Source organism: Anoplopoma fimbria, chromosome 8 (assembly GCF_027596085.1).
Source record: "Anoplopoma fimbria isolate UVic2021 breed Golden Eagle Sablefish chromosome 8, Afim_UVic_2022, whole genome shotgun sequence".
NCBI classification, from domain to species: Eukaryota; Metazoa; Chordata; class Actinopteri; order Perciformes; family Anoplopomatidae; genus Anoplopoma; species Anoplopoma fimbria.
This window is the reverse complement of record NC_072456.1, coordinates 4729050-4748585: the sequence shown is the minus strand read 5'-3', so window position 1 is coordinate 4748585 and position 19536 is coordinate 4729050. Positions and strand designations below refer to the sequence as shown.

The 19536-nt window shown below is 41.1% G+C and overlaps 1 protein-coding gene across 1 annotated transcript in view; it reads left to right on the top strand.

Annotated features, from left to right (window-relative positions):
• pappa2 (pappalysin 2) overlaps positions 1–19319 on the top strand; it is a 91331-nt gene extending 72012 nt beyond the window's left edge. The window contains 2 exon segments of the mRNA XM_054603249.1: positions 12900–12998; positions 17816–19319. Coding sequence (XP_054459224.1) covers positions 12900–12998; positions 17816–17968 — 252 coding nt within the window. The 3' untranslated portion in view covers positions 17969–19319.
• The last annotated feature ends 217 nt before the right edge of the window (positions 19320–19536 follow it).

Genomic DNA, 19536 nt, shown 5'->3' with positions numbered 1-19536 from the left:
TTATGTATTTTTGACTGAGACAAACAATTAAAAGGTCATAGTAAGTCAGTACAACACAAAAGATGAGCACTGTATGCTGGTAATAGGATAAAATTTTAATTATTGATTATTTCTTGTTGGATGTTGTTCACCCTCGAGCAACGCACAAATAGGGAGCTAAAAAAAATACAAGAGAAAACCCAGAGTCCGCTCAAATCTTTGAACGAGCCCCGGAGAGAATTGACATATCAACCATTTCTACAGCTTTTTATAATGTTTCATTTTGCCCTTTTTGTGGGAGAGTCAATAAAATAGCAACCAAATATTTTCAGTAGGTCAGCTGGTCCATCCAACACTTTTGTCAAAAACAAAATACCTTACATCTCTTGTTTCCAGACAGATAATTTGCTATGGATATTTATAGCAGGATGATTTCTAATGAATCTGTTGAGGTTCTTGTTTTTCTTACATTGTATACATTTAATCTGTTAAGTTTTGGTTTCACATTGCAATTAATTGCACAAAAGTACTAATCGTGACATAAGTACATCCTGTTGTTATCACCTATGTAAGCTGCATTTTACTCGCAATTTGTTTGGAGAAAGCTTTTCTTCCGTTGTCAGCGTGTTGTCATTGCTCGGCTGTCCTCTTGTATCTTCTCTCTCATCCTCTCCGAAAATAATTGAGAAGTGTCGAAGTTTTTGTACGTTTTTTTTCAACTGACTCTTTATAAAGTCATCACACTCATTCAATAATTTAGTTTTGTTGCCTTGTTTTACCTTTTTCCAATTCTGATGATAGCCAGTCAGTTCCTGTAATTAGACCAAAAAGGTTGTTTTTTTAAACTGACATAACAAACCATGGCTCAATTTAATTCAACAGCGACCACCTGTTTTGGTCAGACCAAGGTTTGGCTGTTTGGTACTGACTGTGATCAATGGTGGGGTCTTGTTCCAGATTAAGCTGAATGGTCACAATGTCACAACCAAACAGGTTAGTTTGATAGGGCCCTAAGGCTGTAGTACATTTGTACGCAATGTAACCACTTAACAAACAATTGTTTTGGTATGAATTTTCACAATGCACCACTGTCATGTTAGAAATGACCCTTAAACCAATACTTAAGTTTAGGAGAATATACTAATTTGGAATAAGAATGGTTTCTGTGGAATAGTCAAGGTCTAGGGTCCACTTACAGTACTGGCTTTATTCCAGAGTGCTCAACTAAATCTCAACTACTTGATCAACAGCTAAAGTTTGCTTGGTTGTCATTGAGATGGCTCAATTGTCATTACACAACTTAAGCATGGAAATGGTCATGCGGCACCAGGTGGTCATATTTGAGGGAGGGGATCGTAACAGTTAACGTTCAAGGATCTTCTTTGGAAAAGTAAGCCATCCCCACAGCAACAGGCCGAAATCTATCCACCGTGACATTGTATCGAAATTCTAGAAAAACTCTAGTAAGCGGACCTTGAGTTATGATTATTTACCATCAGATGACCCCTGACCTTTCATCAGGAGCCCTCATCAATCCAAAACCTCCACTTGTAGTCAAGTAATTTCAGACATAATTGATAGATCACCATGAATTGTCCTGGGCACATTCAAGCCCCCCGGTGGTAAAACGTCCTCAGATTTTATGACCTCATGGTCTTCCCTTTTAGCATCTTCAAGATACACTCCCCGTTACTCTGATCACTACTTCTGGTAGGAGTGGCAAAATGATCACTAAGTTGTTTCTTCCCTCCATCGCCTTAACAATGTTGGGTATAACATTGCAGCCTCTAGAGGCCGCTGTAGCACAACTTTAAACCTTTGGGATTGTTCAATGCCATCACATTTTTGTGTGCTTTGGATTTTATCTTTATTGAAAGTTAGTTTAAATTTAACATCCATCGCTGCTCAGTAATATTCTAGCAGTGAAAGTAAAGCATCTAAAATCATAAACCCAGATAGTCTTTATTTGGCATTCCCCGTTGGGTTCAGAACCACTGGAACTACTGATGGAACACATAAACTGTTGATGTCTCACAGTATTAAAATATTCCTCCTACCTGCCAGCACTACATTTTCCCCTTCCACCTTCCCGTGAATGTTGCTAGGCAAAACAGTTGCTTTTGACCCGCTCCTCCATGACAACACAAATTATACCGGACCACATGTGCTGCATAATCCACTATGCCAGATCTCATCCAGATGCCATTGCTTGCAATCTTTCTCTCACTCTGCCTCTCTTTCCATTCTTTCTTAAAACCCGGTTGACAATTAGTGTAAAAGTCAGCTCAGGCACCTCATCAGCACAGCGGCCCATGTATAGCTGCCAGTCTGGGACAGTTCTGTGCTGGGTTCATCTATTTTAAAGCTTTAGAAAGAGATGCATCAGTGACAAAAGACCTGTTGTGTCTTACCAGAAGTGTCTTTCTTAGAATGTTCTCCGCGTGATTAAAATGTTCGCTGGACCAATACGGACAAATATTTTGATAAGGGTGTGTAACAGACAGCCAATTAAACCCATCGACTCATGCATCACTTAATATGAGGCATTTAGTCAAAGAGGACAGAATCTATTTAAACCATTTGGTTTGTCGACTCTGTGCTAATCCCCTTGATCACATCACAAAACACTGTCTAGTAGTTTCCCAGTCTGAAAAAGGTAACTATAAGTTTCACATCGACGATTATATGAATCAGACACAGAATATGTCTGATTCAAGCGAGATCAGGGTGGAAATTAGCTGGAGAAAAAGTGGACCAACAGTGAACTAAGCTACATCTATCAACACTTGTTCACCTGAAACAACACCTGACAATCTTCAAGACTACTATACATGGCTCTGTTTCTTCTGAAACACATAATTGTTTAATTGAAGACAATCACAACCACAACACAAATTAATCAAATGAGTCTCTGTAGACTAAGGGCAGCCAGTTGTTGGACAGTAGAATCATTTATGATTTTTATGTTAAATAAGTGGAAAGAAAGTGGTCCAAATGGAGTAGAAAACAGGTCTCTACACAGAGCAAATCATTTGGGAGAAGCTTTCTTAGCTTTCCAAATACGAAGCTTGCCATCCATGAAAAAAATGAAGGATTCTTGATCAACTTAAATGGAAATATGTGACTGATTTTGCCCCCTTATCAATGGAAATGACCTATTTTACTCAGCTGTAGCTTGCCTCTCTAGCTATAAAAGTCTTGACAGTGCACATTTTATTTGAAAATGATTCACCTCTGGACTTCCGGTTGGTTACAGAACAAGATGGCGGGCTGAGCTTTTTGCTCCCATGGGTTGGCTATTTTTGACCCCCGAAAACTCAATTCTAAGATATCAAAACCGATTGTGTTAAAAGTATGAAGGGGGGGGACTTTACAAATGTAAAGGTAAAGGGACGCAAGATAAACTGGTGAAAGATTCACACCGTGCAGAACAAGCCGAAGACGACATGCGGGGAGAAGAAGCTCAACATGGCGGCGACTTAACGACGGGAACGGTGCGCACGGGACTTGAAGCTATAAGTAAACAGATCAGTGATCTTAAATCAGAACTAAAACAAGACCTGAAAACGTTCAAGGAAGAAATCAAAAGTGATATGAGAGAAGAGTTTCTCGAGTTTAAACAAGACGTCAATCAGCAGCTAGCTACAAATATGCAAGCCATGCAGGAGCAGAATGAGAAAATGAACGAGATGGAGAGCCGGGTCGATGACACAGAAACGTGGAGTGCGGAGGCTAACGCTACTCTGCTACCAATGGTACAGGATCAGCAGACACTAGAGGACAAGTTGAACGACGTAGTCAAGAGCCAGATGAAACTATCTGCGGGTCCACGGCGTACCAGAGGTCGCGGAAGGTTGGTCGGAACCGAACTCCTCCTAAACGATGATGTGGACTTACAGATACAGCGCGCCCACAGAGCCCTTGCTCCGAAACCTGGCCCCAACTCGCCTCCGAGATCCTTTATAGTTAATTTCCAGCAATACAGCATTAAGGAGATGGTTATCCAAAAAAGCATGGCGACAGAAAATCATGCTTGAAGAGAAACGGCTGTATTTTGATCATGATTATACGGCGGCCACAGTTCTTCAACAGCGCAAGGCATACACGCCAGCATCAAAAGGGCTCTCAAAGATAAAGGTGTCCGTTTCCAGACGCCCTTTTAATAAGATGCGTATCCACTGCAATAGCGGCGTGCAGAGGTGTACGGCAGCGCATGGGAAGCAGCGCAGGAGCTCCGGCAGCGGGGATACAGCGTGGAGGTCCCGGATCGACCACCCGGCAAGAGGCACATGCTAGAGCCTCTCCAGCGTTCCTCACGCTGGCAGCGAGTGGGACCACACGGTGGTTTGGATACAGCCAGACGCGCTAAGGAACGACTAAGGGAATTTCAGCACCGTCACCGGGATGAACAGTAGTGAATAAGAGCAGATAGTAAATAATCGGTCCCAAATACACTGTATCATATTCATGCGCTGACTAGCGGGGGTAGTGAGAGTTCAGCTCTGCCAACTAACTCGCATTTAAGCAAGAGGCAGCCTGTAGCGGACTGATAGGGAGGGGGCCCGGTATTCTCCCCCTCAACGCAAACAGGAATGTTCTTCAGACTTCGGAAGTCCTGTTATTTCATGGTTTTAATGCTTGTTCTAAGCCGTTCTAGGCTGGTTGATGTGTTTCAGTTGTTACCTAAGGTTCTTAAGTTCAGCTTGTGGGAGCAGAATGGTGAGAGATCTTTTCAGTTTAGTTTTGATGCAGCCTGATGAGTTAAAGCTAATGTCCTTAAACGTGAATGGATTGGGAAATCCAATTAAAAGATCTAAGGTAATGGCCAAATTGAAAAAAAGAGAAGATGGATATAGTGTTTTTGCAGGAAACAAAGAACATGAGAAAATTAAGCGATTTTTGGTTTACTTACTATAATTCATACGTGCAAAGTCATAGAAGAGGGATAGCTATTCTTGTATCTAATAAGATTAAGTTTGAATCCTACAAAGAAATAAAAGAAAAGGAGGGCAGATATCTCGTTGTAAAGGGAAGGATTGAAAAGATATAGTAAAGTTCATAAATGTATATGAGTCTCCTGATAGTAACAAACAATTTTTCAAATCATTATTTGATGTAATTGCGCTGGAAGCTGAAGGTATATGCATATGTGGTGGAGATTTTAATGTAGTATTAAATCAACATTTGGATACAACTAGTCTAAAGAAAAATAAGAACAAGTTAACAAAATGAGTTAATACAGCTTGGGATGAGATTGGATTTTTTGATGTCTGGAGATGTTCTCATCCATTTGACAGGAATTATACTCACTATTCGGCTCCACAGTCTACTTACTCCAGGATAGATTACTTTTTTATGCAAAACAGTGACTGTTATAGGGTGAAGGAATGTAGACTAGGGGTAACTGATGTCTCTGATCATAGTGCACTGTATTTGATGATTCAACTGGATGGAAGGAGGTGGAATACGGGGTGGAGGTTAAATGTAGGTATGTTAAATAACAAAGCAGTGACAAAACAGATTAAATTGGAAATTTAAGAATATTTGAAATTTTATGACAATGGTGAGGTGGATCCGTCTATACTCTGGGACTCATTAAAGGCAGTGATACGTGGCAAATTAATTGCTTTAACAGCGTTAAATTAAAAAAAAAGTATAATAATCTTGTGGTAGACTTGTCAAATGTAGAGCAACAACATAAAAACAACAGAGATCCAAAACTATTAGAGCATATACAACAATAAAGGAAACAGATTAATGATTTATTAGAGCAAGATGTTGAGAAGAAGGCACGTTTTTACAAGCAGACATATTACGAGTTAGGTCCTAAGGCAGCCAAGTTACTTGCCCGACGTTTACGTAAACAACAAGTGGATCGTACTATTCATAAGATACGGGACCCAGAGACAAATCAATTCAAATATCACCCAGAAGAAATAGGAACTATTTTCCTAAACTATTATAAACGACTATATACAGATACCTCTGATACTAAAAAGGAAGTAATGAAAAATGTTCTTAATAAATTGGATTTACCCTGTATTGGCAAAAGACAGAATGATTTCATTATAGCAGACATCACATTAGAAGAAATAAATAAGGTAATTGGTAACTTAAAATCAAGTAAGAGCCGAGGGAGTGATGGTTTCCCAGCAGAGTGGTATAAAACCTTCAAAGAAGAGCTAGCTCCATTCCTGCTGAAAACATTTAATTGGATTAAAGAAGAAGGTAGACTCCCACCATCTTGGAAAGAGGCAATCATTACAGTAATCCCAAAAGAGGGGAAAGTTGGGAATACAGCGGAAATGATAGGCCTATTTCAATTCTCAACGTAGATTATAAAATATACACAACGATAATTGCAAAAAGACTCGAGAATCTTCTCCCAGAATGAATTGACGAGGACCAGACAGGATTTGTTAAAAATCGGCAAACACATGACAATATCAGGAGGACGCTGCATTTGATAGATAGAATAGAAAGGGATAATAAAGCCGCGGTGCTGTTAAGCCTTGACGCCGAAAAGGCTTTTGATAGGGTCAATTGGCAATTCCTTTATCAAACACTAGATAGGTTTGGCTTTAGCGAACAATCCGTTGAGATTATCAGAACACTTTATCAACAGCCAACAGCAAGAATAACAATGAATGGGTCACTATCTCAACCAATCACATTGGAAAGAGGAACTAGACAAGGCTGTCCCCTCAGCCCCACATTATTTGCTTTTTATATTGAACCCTTGGCTCAGGCAATCCGCCAACATGAAAAAATGCAAGGCATTAAAATTGGACATAGAGATCATTTAATTAGTTTATTTGCTGACGATATTCTGGTCAATTTAGTGGACCCGGAGTTCTCCCTTCCAATACTGATGGAAATCCTAGAAAACTTTAATTATTATGCTGGCTATAAATTAAATATCACCAAGACCCAACTTCTGTCATTTAATTATAAACCTACAGAGGAAATAAAATCTAGATATGATTTAAAATGGGATATGGAATCAATAAAATACTTAGGGGTGAACATTGTAAAAAATCTGAACAAATGATATGAGGTAAACTATAATTTGATTAATCAAGATATTAAAAAAGATATTGAAAGATGGTCTACCTACCCATTGGATTTTGCTAGTAAAATTAGCATAGTTAAGACATTTTGCCTAGATTACTATATCTATTCAAAGCTTTGCCAGTAGAGGTCCCTCAGCAGCAGTTCTTAACTTAATTTATTTCCGGATTTGTCTGGGATGGAAAGAGACCTAGAGTAAGATACACAACACTCCAGTTAGCCAAGCATAAAGGAGGAATGGCACTCCCAAATCTCAAAGATTACTTTTATGCAGCTCAGCTCCGTCCCTTATCTCTTTGGTGTAATGACAACTATTTTGCTAGATGGAAGGAAATTGAGACATATGTTGAAGGTTATCAGATTCAATCAGTTTTGGGAGAAAAAAAAATCCCCCAATTAGTCAAAAGCAAAATAGACTCAATAACCTCTGGTGCATTAGATTTTTGGTTTAGCTTTGTTAGGCAATTCAAACTAAGGAAAGACCAGAAAGTGCTTAGATGGATAGCCTTCGACACTCTGTTTAAGCCAGGAGAATTTGATGACATATTCATGCAGTGGGCAGTAAAAGGTATTAAGGCAGTGTGTACAATAATGGAAACAGGGAATTGCAGACTTTCCAAATATTAAAATAAAAAATGTCCCTTCATAATCAAGACTTATTTAGGTTCATACAATTTAGAGATTATTATAACAAGGAAGTGAAATTGGAGAATTCACAAGAAATAAACCCAGTGGTAAAAGTTATGATGAATGCATATAGGCCGAACTGTAAACGTGTTAAATTAATCTCTGTGTTTTATGAAAGTATTATGGCATGTAAAGGCAAATCAACATTATATCTGAAATCAAAGTGGGAAAAAGAATTAAATGTGGAAATTTCATCAGATGTATGGTATGGTATGTGTGAAACTCAACATACATACAGTCTGTTAGAGACAATGTGGTTGCTGAGAAGCACACCACACATATTTTTTGGAGTTGTGAAAAACTGAAGTCATTTTGGGTAGATGTACATTCTGTCTTGATTAATGTTCTTGGATATAAGATTCCTTTGTCATGCACTGTCTTGTACTTGGGTCGTGTTTCACCGGTGATACTGCAGGGGGACCTACACTTGGTTAAGATACTCCTTACAGCCGCAAGGAAAACCATCACTAGAATTGGTTTAAACCTGATTCTCCTAAGCAGGATCAATGGTTTGATGTCATACAGGAAATAAGGACAATGGAAAGATTGACTTGTGTGTTAAGTTGGAGGGAAGATCTGTTTGCAAAGAGATGGCAGAAGTGGATACTTTACCTAGAGAAAATATAATATAATATAACATATAAAATGATGTACATATTTAAGTGTAAGGTAGCTACTGGAAAATAATTCCTTCATTTATTCTTGTGGCTATCATGTGCTCTCACAGGCTCTGTTTGGTTTTGTTTGTTTCATTTTATTTTACTCTTTATTTATTGGTTTACATTTTGTATACTGACAAGAATGTACAGTTGTGATACTATAAATAAAAACTAAAGTGAAAAAACTACTAGCCAACCCTCCATTCCATTCTCAGTAACTTTGGCAACAGAATAAACAGAGAAGGCCAAATGTGCTTTGCCCCAGCCATGTCTTCCAGTCCCGCTGTGTTCGAGGGCCATTCAGTGAATATTATATCTCCAGCTTGTTCTTGTTCTTTCCTGGGGCCTCCCTTGAATCTTCCAGTTGGACTTGCCTGAGATATCTCCACAGTGAGTTGCTCAAGAGGTAACCACTGGGAAAATCTACCAACTCTACTCTGAGCTGCTCCTGGTAAGGTATATGGGGCTAACTGGCAGTCCAGTACCATCAACCCATAGGTTAGCAATTACTGAATGTATCCATGGTTAGGACTGCTAGAGCTCAGAACCATCTACCGGTGCATGTTTTTTGTCATTGAGTCAGATTTGGAATTTTCAGAGTTGGGACATCTGCACGGCCATATTTCCACACAATAGAACGGCGCCATTAACTGGGTTGTGTTCCTTGATGTGTTTTAAGAGGTTTTAAGGTTCACAGGTGGAAAGGTAAAACAGACCTGACCCTGCACCCAACGGGCTGCTTGCACTCCACTGGGAGGATGACAAACGGACAAACAGTCAGCCAAATGCTGGAAAACGTGGTAGAAGTGGTTCTTCCGTTAAAATGGGATTTAACAGGTGACCTGGTGACATATCATGTTTTAATATGGAAGAACAAGCAGCGAATGTTGGCAGTCAACTGGCAGTGAGTGGCATTTTTAAAGTGAAGGCATCGAACTTCAATCATGTGTTTATGTGCACACAAGTCATCTGATTATTCACAGATTTTGGCGGGAACATGATTTCTTAACCCTGTAAAAGAGACACTTGGTTTCCTTTAGGAATTAAGAGAAACACAGCTAGATGTGGGAAACTTGATTGCTTGACCACATTAACGGTTAACCAGATTTCTAATGCCTTTTTTTTTTACATGCCCTTGCATGTTATAGACCCAAAACAGACTGTTTTGCTTTTGGAAGATTACAATGGGATGGACGCCAAGATCACAACTGGTTGCTGTGCATTGTTGTGCACCAAAAAGTTCAATCCAAAATCTGACCAAAACTGAAGCAAAGTACACTGGAAAGTTCAACCATTCAATAATCTGGTTTCTACAACCAGCAGGCCATTTGTTCAATTCAAACACAGCAAAAACTGTGCTCCCCAGAACCATATATATTTGAAAAGATTTTAACAAGCAGGTTTGCATTAGTGAACAGGTTTCACCAGTTAACATGGTTCTTATAGTCTATAACAAATTGACATATAATTGACTTAAAATACGCCAACCATGGTTCAGACAAGTGATGAGATAAAAAAAATAAAACTGAACAAACTGGGCTTTTAGAGGAATCTCGACTTTCTATTTTTCTACTTTTTCTTCTGAGCATATACGCCAAGTACTATGGCCTATATCCCATAATTGCAGGCACATTACGGTGGATTGTGACTTACAATCCAATGACCCAAATTCGACCACTGTCCACACACACACACACACACACACACACACACACACACACACACACACACACACACACACACACACACACACACACACACACACACACACACACACACACACACACATACATATACAGACCTCCCTTGAACTCCCCGAACTGTCTTTCCTATGAAAAGGTCAAACACTGAGTCAGAAGAGAAAAGGGCAGACCTCACACTCCCCCAAACAGTTTTCAGAAAGCTCTGGGCAAGAAGGGCAAACCGGAGATGATAAAATGTCTGCTATTAAAGGAATGATAAGGATACCTGGTAGGAAGTGAAAAATGAATAAATTGCTGCTTGACATATCTGTGTTTTATAATGTTCTGATGAAGAGCTTAGCTGGTGCTGATGACAGCAAACGTTCCACTATAGCCAGCCAATGCCAAGAGGTGAGTATTTATGTAAGCGAGGTTGTGGGGGTTGGCTGCTTATGCTCTTGTTTACGCTGATTTGAAGGGAGTTACTGTATTATGGTAATACACAAACCAGTTGACCTTTTAATTACCCATTAGGGGAATAAGGTACGCAGCCAACTCTGGCAAGTTTAATACTGTTCTCGGGTCAGTGCATTTCTGATGAGAGTAAGGTGCTTGGAAGGGAATGTAAATAATAATTAACCTCAACATGAGCCCTGACCTCAAAATTAACCTCAACTTGGCAAAGTGGTGGGTCCGCTAATTTAAACAGTCTTTATCCAGAAAAGTAGTGTATGTAAAAAGGAGATCAAACCCACAACAAAGCTCGACTATGTAAATATGTAAGATTCAAACAAAACTGACAGCAGGCTAAGCAAGTCTGCATTTTGCACGACTCTCCTAGACTATAAAGGCAATTCAGATTCACGCACTTGTAGTGATTTGGGTGAGGCATCTGGTGCAATTGCTGGTAAAGTATTTACTCAGAAACGGAACGATTAAATAGATTTATTTATGCCACGGCAGTTTAGCTGGGAAAGGCATGGGGATTCGTCAAGCAGGGAGTTCTTTGAAGTGAAGAGAGAACGGCAGAAATCTTCTCAGCAGCTGCTCTCTCCCCCCGCGCAGGTTAGGTAGAGCCCCAAGCCTTTGAAATGACTCCATCAGCTCGTTGGAGAAAGCCAAAAGTATCTTTGGCACCCGGCACTTATTTTCATATTGCTGGCACTTCAGAGAAGCCCTCAAGGTTTTGCCTAAAACATTAAAAAAAGGTTTTCATCATGACGTGTTTAAGATTCTATGTAGCTTAAATTCCCCAAATTTGCGTGCCGCTCCAGAAGGACTCCCACACTGGCCAAAGTACACTTTGAAAAACAGTTTGAGGAATTGTCATTAACAGGTATTCTAAGTAAGATGAAGCATACCTATCTGTCTATTCTATCTATCCTCTTTTAAATACAAGGTCAGCTAAATGAGACATAAAAATAAACCTCTTTGCTTGATTACACTAAATTAATCTGTGTCAGTTTGTCTTATTGTTTATCCCGCAATGCCAAAAGAAACAGTTTTCCCTCCATGTCTTCTAAAAGTCTCCAGAAGTGAAGGCCATTTCTACTTGTGCAAGCAGGTCTCGGTTCGTTTACCAGGGCGCTCGATATGATGTTTCGATCACCACGGCCAGATCATGCAGTTCAGACTTTAAACAAATGGTACGACACCATCCAAATGACTAACGTAGCAAACATCAAACTACAAAGTCATAATTGTTAAGCACCATAGGCAACCACATATACCCTTTACCTTCTCCAGCTTTTAATAGTTTCTGCAATGTTCACGGAGTTCGGCCAACACCAATCTCTGAACCCATTGTCTATCTACCAGACAATGATTTAGCCTCTAGGGAGTGAATTCTTCGGGGAGCCGGTGTAGCGACAATGGATAAAAGATATCCGGGCTAAGACTTCCTCCTCTGTGTGCTGGTCAATGTTTCGATTAGCAATGCATGTAATATAGTTTGAGTAGCGAGACCACGTCTACGACCAGGTTGATCCACAAAAAAGCCAATAAGCCAAGCTACTGAAATGCTAAATCGTCGTCAGACGTTAGCCGACTGGTACGTTGGTTGCATTTTGGCCAATTCGGTCTGCCTCTTTTGCTCCCCACACGGATTGTTTACCTGCATGCAACCAAACCCGATCGAACGTGAGCTGGTAAATGCTACTACAAACCGAAACCAGAACGCTTCTTCCACCACAATCTTGTCCCGTTGCCTACAGATTCTGCAATCACATGCAGATATCTGTTCATAGAGATTAGGCCATGAAGGCTCAACCAACATCCTGTCCGTCCTCATGATATGCAAGCATCATACAAATGTTCTGCAAGCTACCTTGAAGGATTAATGTAAACTGACCTTAGCATTAAACCTTCCCTAACATTGACATCATTGCTTCATATGCATTGAACTTGTTAACCCCAGGGTGCTTCGCCTTGATGCCTGCAGCAAAAGGCTGAGTTGATGTAGCCACTAAAGTAAAGTGAATGTGAACTCTTTGCTAAATAAATGGCCTGCTCGTGCATTGAATCAAAGGCCCGCCTTCATCTTGTTCAATAGACAGAAGTCCCCCTCTGTCATTGGCTTCTGTGTAAGCTTTGTCAAAGCAAATGAACAACTTGGATTGGGCTTGAATTATGCTGCATGAGTGTTTATTTTGATCTGTTTCATGAGATTTTGCTCCTAACATCATCAATGTATATGACTAAACTTTTTTCTGGGAAGTTCTTTTTTTCTTTTTGGCCTTCTCAGCCTTCCATGCTGTTTGAGGTCAAATTATCATATTAGGGAGACCATTAACACTGTTCCTTGTTTGTAACTTGTCTCTAGCCTTTTGGAGGGGACGGCTGGTGTGACACCATCAACAACCGGGCCTACTGCCAGTATGATGGAGGAGACTGCTGCCCGTCCACACTCTCCACCAGAAAGGTACACAAACAGACATTTCCAACTCCACACCTCCCGTCTGCCCTATTTACGTAGGAAGAGAAAGATTGCTTTCCATCACTTTCCTACCATCTGTCTCTGTTTAAAAAAATAACCATACATGTTGGGGTTCTCTTACAACAGATATGATACAACTTCACAATTTCCGTCCACTTTTGTTTAAAAGGTGGCAAAGTGTTGTTTGGCTGGCTCCAGGTCTCGCATCTTGCAATCGAGATGGAGCTCAGAGGCCGGGAGCTGGATTCAAAGCCAGATTCTTCCTGTTTACTGTAGTAGAAATCTGTCTCTCTTGGCAGGAGCACCGCGCCGCTACGCAGGAGACTTGGACTAAGCAAACAAACACAGATCCCTGCTACTTTTCCCTCTCTCCTGTTAACGACTGCACCTATTTAGTCTCCCTCATCTGTACTTAAAACAACAGAGGAGACTTGTGCCCTCCGGCTTTTCCACTCAAATGGTAAATAAGCAGGTTTTCAACACCGCACGCCGGCGTACGCCTTCTCAACTCTTGCATTAAGCTCCCTTGCAGAGTGAACAAGTCGGGGTTCAGGGCGTCAGAACACTTGCCAGGGTCTAGATGTTTGAATCGTCCAACTACGTCTGATTCTACGACTAACTTAGCTATGGGCATACTATACCTGATGAGACTTTCTCCTATTACACAGTTTTAGCTGACCGCATTGTATTACTGTGTTGGCAGCCCAAAATTTACTAAATTCAAAGCATCTCAAATGGAGACGAAAAACATTTTTTGTTTGTGGTGTAGACCTGCATCCAACTGCTTTTTCAAAAAAAAAAAATATTTGACTTAATCAGTTTAACAAATACATTGGGTATCTTTCGTGTTAAACCGTCCTAGCACACGCTCCCCCGACGATTGCTTGTTCGTGCTATCCACAAATGCAAATGCATCACATTATACACTAATTGCTCTCAATGATTGCTGTGTTGGGTGGCTAAGAGGAATGGTATGAATAATAATGAGCAAGCCCCGGGGTCGGGCCAGCGGTGGAAACCAGGCCACTCATTCCCTCAACTGCTTCTACATAAACACCTCTTTTTGGTTTTTTTCCTCCCTATTTTCTGTGCTTTCACTAGAACTTCTCTCCCATGTGGACATTTGGGAAGTAACCCCCCCACCCCCCATCACTATACCCTATTTGGCTACTGTACAGCCACATATTCATGACACTCATTCACGGGGGCCCTGCCTATTAATTCCTAGGGCCTACAGTTGGCCCGGTCCTCGGCTGTCTCCTTCATGTCCGCGGCACGCCATGACTCACTGGCAGCTCCTTCCTAAATGAGGAAGGAGTTCAGCGAGTCTGTAGCTGCCATCAGAATAAATGAGCTGCCAGACTGCCACTAACTGCTCTTTCGGGGGATGGGGTTGGAGGGTATAGTGGCGGGTGCAACGAGGTGTCTGGCGGTCTGCGGTCTAGTCTGCCACTGTTCACTTGGCGAGGGAGTCAAGTGAACCGCTGTGAGAGGCGGCATCCTGCAGAGCGACGCCATTCACAGAACTCTGTTTCCACGTGGCTCGACTGGTGCAGGTGTAGTGAATCAAGGGTTTCCAAAACAGTGTGACCCACATCACGTAGTTACTCTGCTGCCAAACAGGCAAAAACAAACAAACAATTTGCTTCAGTTTTGGTACGTATCAATCATTAACACACACAGGCGGGTTCAATTTTTTTAACCTTATTCTGCAAGTAATGTGGCCACTACACTGATTGTTCCGCTATCTGGCGGGATGAGTCACCCAGGCATGAACCCCATCAAATATTTGAATCAATATTCATATCTATTTCCGTCTGGATCCGTCTAATAGGGGCCAGCTGAGGCCTTTTTATGGAATTCAGGCAGTATTGGTTTTATTTACGAGGGGGCGGGGGGGGAGTCGGAGCAATGACAAGGGAGGAGGGATACATGAGTGATGATTCAGGTGGGATTCGGTCGTCGGCCAACGGGGAAACTCCAGAAGAGAAGATTGGAGCTGCCGCACCATCTATGGAAACACACAATCTCCATTTGATTTGTTAACTGGAGTCTGTGTTTTATTCCAACAAAGGGCCAAGGTCGTAAAAACAGCAAAGAGCTTTTTTTTTTTTTTTTTTTAGTTTGAAGCTTTTACGCTTGTTCTTTTGATTGATTGCGAGGGGCTGAATTCATCACTTCGAGGGCCGTTTCTTGTCACATGAATTGGGTTTTCGTGAATGTTGCAGCAAACAGCAGGGAGGCCACGAACGAGCCAGAAGACTTGGCTTTGGTTTCCACGGGTGAGGCAAAAAACAAGCCCCCATCAGATGGTGGAGCGTTGCTTGGCTCGCTCTGCACCCGCTTCGGTGAATCAAGATGTTAAAGGAAACATTTAATGGCCGCGCCAATTCCTGTTAAAATGGGACTCCTGGCATTTTTAAAGTGAAAGCTTGGGAAAGCTTGAGGACGAAGGCCCTCCGCTGTCAACCCGTCTCCCTCCGACACCACCGAGTGCAAACAGCAGCGAAAGGCCGAACATCCGCTGCCTCCCACTCCCCTCGCTTGCAGTCGTCCTTATTTGTCTCCCTCTCTCTGCCTCCCACTCTCCTTTCTCCCTTTTCTCCCTCTCCCAATCTCCCTCCTCACTCCTTCCCTCCGGGAGCGAATGTTTACATTTCTTGCAACAGACTGCTTCGCGGGGCACCAGAGTTTATTTTGCAACCTGTGGTGATGGCTCGCTTCCTAGACCAGAACTGGCAGCCTCCCGTTGTTGATTCTTAACATGTGTTCATCCGCTCACCTCCGCCGCTCCCGCTCCCTGCCCCCCCCCTCCCCGAAGACCCTCAAGGTTTTTCTCGCCATTCGGAGGCCAGGTTGAACCATTTGACATCATGCGCTTTATCGGCCTCCGGGGGGCAGTTGGGGTTCTCTTTGAAACTGTGAGGAAACACAACAGGTCCACTAAGACCGCCGCTCGGGTTACTAAGCGGCGTTTTACCTTTCAGCACAAACGCGATGGAAGAAGCTGTGGACCGCGGCCACTAGCCGCCGGGTTGGGGGAACAATGTTTTTTTATTTTTTATTGTCTGTTTTTGCCATTCAAAGCCGTGCTCTTTGCTACAGTTGAAATGTTACAGCCCTGTGGGGAAGAACTCCTGAACTAGTGCATTTTTCAGTGATGCTTCTCTCACTGAAAGCCCTGATGTAATATTTGCTCTTTCCCCGCTGCTTTCCATCCTTCTCTTCTACGCTTTTGTTCCACTTACTCGCACTGGAGTAGGTCATATTTGCTCTTTCCCCGCTGCTTTATATATATACAGCGGGTAAAATAAGTATTGAACACGTCACCATTTTTCTCAGTAAATATATTTCTAAAGGTGCTATTGACATGAAATTTTCAACAGATGTCGGTAACAACCCAAGTAATCCATACATACAAAGAAAACCAAACAAATAAGTTATGTGTAATAAAACGGAATGACAGATTCAGTCCCAACTGATGGCCTATAAAAGGTGTCTCATTACCAATGTGTCACACAAGAAACATCTCATGATGGGTAAAAGCAAAGAGCTCTCCCAAGACCTTGCATTGGTTACAGAAGGATTTCTAAACTTCTGAATGTTCCAGTGAGCACTGTTGGGGCCATAATCCGGAAGTGGAAAGAACATCATTTCACCATAAACTGGCCACGACCAGGTGCTCCTCGCAAGATTTCTGACAGAGGAGTGAAAATAATTATCAGAAGAGTTGTCCAAGAGCTGAGGACCACTTGTGGAGAGCTTCAGAAAGACCTGGAATTAGCAGGTACAATTGTTTCAAAGAAAACAATAAGTAATGCACTCAACCGCCGTGGCCTGTATGCACGCTCAGCACGCAAGACTCCATTGTTGAAGAAAAAGCATGTTGAAGCTTGTTTAAAGTTTGCTGCAGTTTTGCAGCTCTTTGGATGCCATAATACACACCATGTTTGGATCAAATGGCATTGCACATCACCCCAAAAACACCATACCAACAGTGAAGTTTGGAGGTGGGAACATCATGGTGTGGGGCTGTTTTTCAGCATACGGCACTGGCAAACTTCATATAATTGAAGGAAGGATGAATGGAAAAATATACCGAGACATTCTTGATCAGCCATCTACCAGGATGATGAAGATGAAACGAGGGTGGACATTTCAGCAAGACAATGATCCCAAACACACAGCCAAGGAAACTCTCAATTGGTTTCAGAGAAAGAAAATAAAGCTGCTAGAATGGCCCAGCCAATCACCTGACTTGAATCCAATAGAAAATCTATGGAAAGAACTAAAGATCAGAGTTCATAGAAGAGGCCCACGGAACCTTCAAGATTTGAAGACTCTTTGTGAGGAAGAATGGGCCAAAATCACACCTGAGCAATGCATGCGACTAGTTTCTCCATACAGGAGGCGTCTTGAAGCTGTCATTACCAACAAAGGCTTTTGTACGAAGCATTAAATAAATTTCAGTAAGCGTGTTCAATACTTTTTCCCTGTGTCATTCCATTTTATTACACATAACTTAATTTCTGAACTTATTTGTTTGGTTTTCTTTGTATGTATGGATTACTTGGGTTGTTACCGACATCTGGTGAAAATTTCATGTCAATAGCACCTTTAGAAATATATTTACTGAATAAAATGGTGACGTGTTCAATACTTATTTTAGCCGCTGTGTATATATATATATATATATATATATATATATATATATATATATATATGCACAGGATTTTATCAGATTCCACCAAAGCCATCTTGAACAGGGAAACCAGCTGAATGTTGTTCTTATTTGCCTACAGGTCATTCAGTTCGGGGCGGACTGCAACCAGGACGAGTGCACTTGCCGTGATCCGGACGCCGAGGAGAATAAGAGCAGAGCCAAGGACTCGGGAGGAGGAGGAGGAGGAGGAGGAGGAGGAGGAGGAGGAGGAGGAGGAGGAGGAATTCAATAAGATGGAAGGGATGAAAGGGGCTGAACTTGTGTTAAACACAGTCAAACCACAGAGTACACACCACAACACACAAACAACAAAAACATGACATTTTTCACATTTGTAATGCGGAGAACGCAATTGGAGTCAGACTTCACACAATAAAAGCCTGTTTTTTATTTCATCCTAAGCGAATTTGCTGTTTAAAGGCATCACATATGAGTCATGTGGGTTTTAAGGAAACGGGATTCCTTCCCGCACAAAAACATCCACACGTGAACATTTTTTTTTCTTTCTCCTGTGTAGAAGATTCTATTTCAAAAAGGAGACCATCAGTCAGGAAACATTGAGGTAGAAAAGCAGTCCATCCACTCCTGTACAAATTAAGTCATCAGAATTGGTTCAAATTGCTGTTGTAAGTGGATTAAAATACTTTTCTGGACTTGATGAGTCCATAGGGATAAAAAATGCAAAATAACTGTACATACCTTTCAATAAGAGCTACTGCTGCAAACCGTGTTCACCGTAACATCTACTTAGAGGAGAAACAATACAATTCCATGAAAGTATTTGAAAGTACCACCTTTAATACCGCACAAACGCCAAAACAATTCAGTTCTTTAACTCTGATGGCTATTCAAAACCAAATGAGGACTTGTCAAATCTAAGTCGACTGGGCAAAGAAGACGCCTGAAAAAAACAAAAACATTATCTCTAGCGTCCTCATGGCGAACCCAAACAAATCCTCCCAAATACTAAAACACAATCTCCATCATCAGATCCCGAAGGAATGTAAAAGGATCCATCCAACCTGTAAAGACTAACATGTATAGACTAATATATTTGGCTCACCTCACATATCTTAACAGATCACTTTATTAGTCAACACTTTATTTATACCACGATCTGTACCATATGGCGTTACAGAGGGCTTCCCAAACATGTATCTTCTGTATGTACATGACATTCACGTCAACTTTTCCGGAATTACAAAAGATTACTTCCAAATCGAAATGTGGAAAGTTGGGAAAATGTTAAATATTAGTGTCAGAACTATTATGGATTTCCACTGAAACAAAGAAGCACTTAAAGTTGTTATGTCGGAGTCGGAAAATCAGTGGTTAAACGTAAGATAAACCAAAAATCAAGATAAAAAAGAAGACTTTTGTGTAGGCCGGGCTTTTATTTTGCTCAACACGGACTTGAAACTTTTCTCCTGCTTGCATGTATGTATGTCAGGTTCTGGTATTCGTTAGCCAGAAATGATGAAGAACCACATGTTGTATCTATCCAAAAAAAAAATGTGTAATCATGTTCTCTGTGATATTTTACAGTACTTTATACTCTATATGAAATAAATAGCAACTTTATATGGACCCCTATAAAAAGTCTTGATTGATTGATTTATGTTCATTAACAGAGGAGGTGTCTTTTGTTTGGTTTCAATGCATGTACTTATATACGTATAATAAAATGCTACAGTGAAATTTGGCTCACTCCACAGCACACACACACACACACACACACACAAACACTTTTTTGACATGGTTTCTTAACAAAAATAATTGAAAACAATGAACAACGTTTCC